A 6,287-nucleotide genomic window follows, 5' to 3' on the forward strand; every position below is an offset into this window, starting at 1 on the left:
TCATCGGGGCGCAGGCGTGCATCAACGCTTGCAGTTAGAATTACGCCTTTTTTGTTTATGCTTTATTAGGCTGTTGTTTCAACTGAAGCAGGCTGGTCTTCCTTGATCATCCCCTCGAAAGGCAGGCGTGGGCTTGACCTCCTCCGTTGCTGTGAGCACCGATAGTCCATGCCGTGTGGCGCCCGCTATTTTCACGGGCTCCTTCCGTTTGAGAAGGAGCAGATGGAAGCAGCTCGATGCCCGCAGCTGTCCTATGCTGCCTGGTTTCTGACTCGAGGTGTACGCACACCTTAGCTCTGTGGGTCTTACTCCTCACACGTGATAACGACATCTCCAGTTTCGCGGCAGCAACGGTTGAATTCCACGCGCGCCTCCCCAGTATAAAGCGGACTTCAAGAGACGTATCATGAGTTCTGACGCCTCGTCTCTTCCCCCCGTATGCCCTCTGAGCCTCGTGCGTGCTTCCCAGGGGCAAGAGAAAGACAGCCCCCACACAGCCGCTGGAGCAGCGGACGAGGAAGAGCTGCATGCATCCGGATGGGCTCACGTAGAAGAAGGATCAGACTGGCTCGTTCATGGTGCTAGCGGCTGGCTTTGCAACCCAGCAGAAAAGGTCTTCTTCCACGCCGAGAAGCACCTTCTTGTCCCCGCAGAGCTTGCAGACGCAAGCGAATCCGATGCAGCAGAGCGCGCAGGAGGGGGATCGGCACAAGCAGCGGTGCTACTGCGGCCTACTGTGGGAGCAACGGACGCCTCCCCGGAGGTTTCTGGGGGACGGTGCAGCGGGGATAGCGAGGAGGATGCAGGCATCAGTCTTGAAGAGTTGCAGGAGCTGGAGGAGGAGGAGGAAGGGGAGCCAAGGGAGTCAGACGAGGATTCTGACTTGATGCTCGATTTAGAAGACGACCTTGATGCAGGCACCGCGCAGACGAAGGCAAGTTTGGGAGCACTTTGGAGAGCTAGCTATCAAGAATAGCAACAGATGCAGCCCTTTGGCCTTGCTGCTCAGGCTCACGGTGCAGCTGCTGGTGCCTGTGCCGTTTCTGGGCAGGCGCTCTTGTACGTGCAGCTCCGCCCTGTTGAGCTAATAGTCTCTCTTCTCTCCCCTTTTATTCCGATTTTCTCTCCGTGCTGCTCTGCGCATATCCTCGCCGGTTGCGCCACTTTCTGGCTGTCAAGGAAGGCCCCTTCCCCCACATTGCTGCCTCACATGCGGCGTTTGCACTTTGTGAGGCTCAGGGTACAGCAGAGGGCAAGGACGAGTGCGAAGACCGCTATGTCACGCGCAAAGGTCTCCCTCTGGGGATCGTGGCTGGCAGCTCCGAAGGGCTGTGCTACTTCTCTGCAGTTTACGATGGACATGCCGGATCGGAGTGCGTGAGATTGAATTTTCCATCTGCGCCATTGCGTTCTGACACGCCCACACGCTTGTCGAGACGCCCTTCAGAGGCAGCTTCTTCCTCAGTGGATCCCGTATGAGAAGGCCTTGCGATTACCTGGTGCTTCTTCAGCTGCGCAGAATACGCCGCTTCGCATCTGCACAAGAACCTGTTGAGCTGCTATCGTCAAATACACCGGACGGTGGAGGTCTGGCGCGATTTTGTGTTTTGCGTAGTGTAGAATGCAGAAGCAGGCATTTCGGCTGTCACGACAGGCCTGCACCGCACGTCCTCGTGTGCCTTTTCTTTTGCCTCTCCGTCTTCAGTCCTCCTGCGAGACGCTTCCCTCTACGCCAGAGCTGCCCCAGCCTCTTTATTGGCGCATGTTGCTGTTGCCCAAAGGCTCTGTTGCTTGCGGCTGTCTGCAGACATGGCTGCCACGCCAGCTGCATGCAGCTGCCCGCGTCTGCTTGCTTCGCGGTGCTCTGACTGCGCCGCGCCTCTGAGTTACCGGACTGCAAACTTGCAGGCTTTTTCTCACGCGGGCACTGTCTCTTGCTGCGTGTGTATCTTCGAGCAGCGACGGAGGCAAGAAGAGGCCCTCAGGCACGGCGGAAAGAGACGGAAACAGCAGCACGCCTCCCAGTGGCTGCAGCAGCTGAATCTCTCGACGGAGGCTCTACGACATGAGGAGCGCAGGCTGTCTGTCGAGGTGGAGGCCTTAGTGAGAAGCTGTTTCAGTGCCTTCTCGCTCACGGATAAAAACTACCTCGGTCGTGCATCCAGCTCCCTTGCAAAGAATGGTGCGCCTATCCAGCCTCCCTTCCAACCCTTTGCCCTTCTGTGTTTCCAGTTGCTGTCTCTGAGGCTGTCTGTCTTCCCGGCTCTACGCCTTTCAGCCTCACGCGACACGCCTTCTTGCTGGTCTTTGCTCCTCGAGTTGCGTGCTAAAGAATGGCCGTGCCGAATCGTCTAAGTCTTCTCTTTGTCTGGCTGGAGGCTGCTGGCGCAGTTTTGCCGGGGTGCAGTGTGGGGAAGGTCGTCGTAGGACTCTTTGAGGGGGGAAGGGGGGCAAGGAGGCAGCCACAAGTATGAAGGGATGGTAGCGATTGCGCCTTGTGTGTCTTTTTCTGAAGATTTGCTGCCCGTGCATGTTTTTTCTTGGATTTGGGGGCGTGCTGGTGCGTAAGGTAGTGGGGTTTTCATCGCTCTTCTGCCAAAGTATGCGGGATGCGCAATATTGCAGCCGGCACAACCGCCTGTCTTGCGATCTTCTTTGGTCCGGATGACTCTGGGGTGCTACAACTAATTACAGCGCATGCAGGAGACTCCAGGGCAGTGTTGTGTCGGTGCGTCATTGCGTCTGTCTCCCCCGCCGGCAAATGCATCTTCTAAGACAGCCGTTGCACGTCAGCAGTTGCAGACACACAGACATGGAGAGAGAAGAAATTCTTCTCTCTCCATTTTTATATATATCTATCTCTCTATATATATATATCTATATGTACATATATATAGATATATATATATATATAGAGATAGGCGCTGCAACGCGTGGGGCCACCTGATCGTAGTGTTTCTCCATCTCAGTGGTATTCAGCGCATCGCATGCAGAAGAAACTGAGTTAGGGGTTGCAACACGCACGGCACGAATTCGTCTGCTAGTAAGAGGGGGCCAGCAGACAGCGTGTTTTTGGTCAGGATAGACGGAGAGGGGTGGCGTGGCGGCGCTCAAGAAAGAATGCAATGCCCAGTGTCATCCTTTTGCACTGTCTGCTGTGCTTCGGGGTGTATGTATGCGTTTGCAGAGACGGGGAGGCTATTCGGCTGACGGAAGATCATAAACCGAATTCTCCTGCCGAAAGGAAGCGTATTGAGAAAGCAGGGGGTCAAGTAAGAGATTTTACGTGATGCGCTGGCTCTTCTGCCCTCGTCCCTTCTCTCTTCCCATTCCCTCCTGTTTCCATCATTCGCGAGTTTCCTCCCTCCTCAGGAATCCCTACCGCTTCTGCTTGTGTTTTGTATGCAAGCATGTATTTGTATTTCATGTATTTGTATGTGTCTGCATTGCATGTATGCATGTATGTATTTGTATGCCATGTATTTGTATTTCATGTATTTGTATGTGTCTGCATTGCATGTATGCATGTATGTATTTGTATGCAAGCATGTATTTGTATTTCATGTATTTGTATGTGTCTGCATTGCATGTATGCATGTATGTATTTGTATGCCATGTATTTGTATTTCATGTATTTGTGTGTATCTGTGTTGTATGTATGCATGTATGTATTTGTATGCCATGTATTTGTATTTCATGTATTTGTGTGTATCTGTGTTGTATGTATGTATTTGCGCGCCATGTATTTGTATTTCATGTATTTGTATGTGTCTGCATTGCATGTATGCATGTATGTATTTGTATGCCATGTATTTGTATTTCACCTATTTGTGTGTATCTGTGTTGTATGTATGTATTTGCGCGCCATGTATTTGTATTTCATGTATTTGTGTGTGTCTGTATTGCATGTATGTATGTATGTATTTGTATGTCATGTATTTGTGTGCCATGTGTTTGTCATGTTGATGTATCTACTTGGCGGGCCGCGTTCCTGCGTCTCCGCCATTTTGTTGCTCGCGCGGAGCTGCTTGTTTTTGTCTCTTGTGTCTTCTTGCGCTGCAAAGGATGTTCTCTCTCTCTCTCTCTGTCTTTCTGTCTCTCTCTGTCTCTCTCTGTCTCTGTCTCTGCCGCTTTGCACGGCGCTTTTGTCTGCTGCGTACCTTCTTCGGATGGTGTTGTTATTGTTTGTTGTGCTTCTCAGGTGATGCAGATTCAAGGGGTGTGGCGTGTCATGGCCTCAGACCAACGAGGAGGACGTACAGTGGGGCTAGCGACGGCTCGAGCGCTGGGAGACTCCGCATTGAAGAGGCCTAAGCCTCTTGTCATCAGCAATCCAACCGTTCACGTGCACACCCTTCACTTTGATCGGGATGCCTTCCTTGTGAGGCTGAAGGGAGCCGTCGCAGTCGTGTTGTTGCTGCTGCTGCTGCTGGCGTCGCGTTTGCGGGGACTGGTGACAAGACAGAGAGAGAGCGGGGAGCAGGGGGAGGAGGCCTCGTGGGAAGCGAGGGTAGCTAGCTGCTCCCCAGTAGCCTGCCTTCAAGGCTCCGGAAGAGAGGGGCGTTTTGTGCGTCTGTGCTGCGCTGTTCAGGTGTTGGCATCAGACGGCATTTTCGACGTCCTGTCGGATGAAGAAGTGGTGAAGCTGATCTTCTCTCGTCTTCCACGAACGCCTGCAGAGGCAAGCGCCGCAGTTCGCCAGCGCGAGTAGAGCGGGCGAAAAGGCGGCTGTTCAGGGGCAGGGGGCTTGGGAGGAATGGGAAGAAGCGTCCTCAAGGGGGAAGGTCGGTGCGGGCGGTAACACGCGCTCGTGTGTGTTGCTCGTTTGCTTGGAGGCCTCTCTTGGTGCAGGCATCGCAGTTGGTGGTAGATGAAGCAGTTGCACGCGGAGGGACGGACGACAAGACGTGCACGGTGATCTACTTCAGATGGCGGAAAGACCTTTTTCCCCCCTCGGAGGAGACGGAAGATGTCGGAGAGCAGCTTCACGAGGAGGCCGAGGAAGCCTTCCAGCAGATTTTGCCACAGCAGGCTGCAGGAAGCCTCGCGCGATCGGAGGCTGCCGAGCAGATCCACGCATTCGACGCTGCACCTCCCTCCTCGCCACCTGGCCAGCTAGCCAGTAGGCAGCCTCTGTCAGAAGCAGCAGAAGGGCCTTGCGCGGCTGTTCCTGCGGGGCAGAGAGGCGGTGGAGGTGTCGCTGCAGAAGAACGCTGCAGCGGGGACGCTAGCAGCGACAAGAGAGATCCGCGCGTTGGCACAGGGGCAGTCGAGGAGGATGAAAAAGACTGCGGGGCGGCTGCAGCAGCCAGGGCAGACGAAGCAGAAAGGGGCCTTATCGCGGTAGTCTGCGCCGCAACTGAGGCTGCAGAAGAAAGGAAGGGAAGGGGCTTGCGCAGCGGCGGGTTAGAGGAAATTGCCGCTGTCAAGGTGTCTCTAGATGTGGAGGCCTTTATCAGAAAACGAAAGCGGGAGCAGCAAATGGAAGCAGAGGCGACGGCAGCAGCGGCGGCTGCGGAGGCAGAAGCAGAAGTAAGCGTGTACAGGGGAAAGGCAACAGGCACTCTGTACAGCTCTAGGGCGCAGAGAGAGGCACTGAAGTATAGTGTCGATACAGTAGCGAAAAACGTGAAGGGGCTCTACTGGAAAGTGCTTGCTCGCAGTAGCAGTGCACAAACATACACATTCATACACAAGCACACACACACATACACATATATGTATACACATACACACATACATACACACATACAGTCTTACATACACACATACATACAGTCTTACATACACACACACGCACACATAATCCTGGTGCGCTGTGAGTACCGCCACTTCAACATTTTATACGCCACTTCCCGTGTTTGCATTATGTTTCCGTCTCGGCTTGTACGTGAGTGTTGCTGCAGGATGACTTTGATATTTTTGGCGGAGGGAGTCCGCCAAAATCTCCTAACCTCCCTGAGGCACCAGTGGAGGGCGTAGATAGCGACTGATGATGTGCAGAGCGAAAATGGTTGTTCTTGCTGTTGCATTGTCGTATGTGGAGTGAGAGCGCTCCTTTCCCGCTGCGTGCGCAGTCGCATGATATACACAAAGCCTCGAGACATGGTCGGGGTAAACTGCAGAGCCTCATTGGGGGCAACAGACAGTGGTGCAAAGAGGGACAGCTATAGACGGGTAGCCATACGCAGAGATCTGATGACAGTGCTTGAAACGGCAAGAGTGTCGCTCAGACACGTGAATCGGCGGCTTCTTATTAGGCGGAAAGGCCTGTAACCACGATGCCA

General features: G+C 53.8%; 1 protein-coding gene across 1 annotated transcript; it reads left to right on the forward strand.

Annotated features, from left to right (window-relative positions):
* The first annotated feature begins 406 nt into the window (after nucleotides 1–406).
* LOC34623151 (protein phosphatase 1F) lies at nucleotides 407–5,993 on the forward strand. Its single transcript, XM_026337780.1, has 10 exons — nucleotides 407–934; nucleotides 1,240–1,373; nucleotides 1,512–1,587; nucleotides 1,960–2,182; nucleotides 2,626–2,728; nucleotides 3,188–3,272; nucleotides 4,202–4,381; nucleotides 4,592–4,681; nucleotides 4,852–5,532; nucleotides 5,907–5,993. Exons 1-10 carry the CDS (start codon nucleotides 407–409, stop codon nucleotides 5,991–5,993), a joined length of 2,187 nt encoding a protein of 728 aa, XP_026193565.1.
* The last annotated feature ends 294 nt before the right edge of the window (nucleotides 5,994–6,287 follow it).

This window comes from Cyclospora cayetanensis, unplaced genomic scaffold, assembly GCF_002999335.1.
Source record: "Cyclospora cayetanensis isolate NF1_C8 unplaced genomic scaffold, CcayRef3 CcayRef3_contig_20, whole genome shotgun sequence".
Taxonomy (NCBI): Eukaryota; Apicomplexa; class Conoidasida; order Eucoccidiorida; family Eimeriidae; genus Cyclospora; species Cyclospora cayetanensis.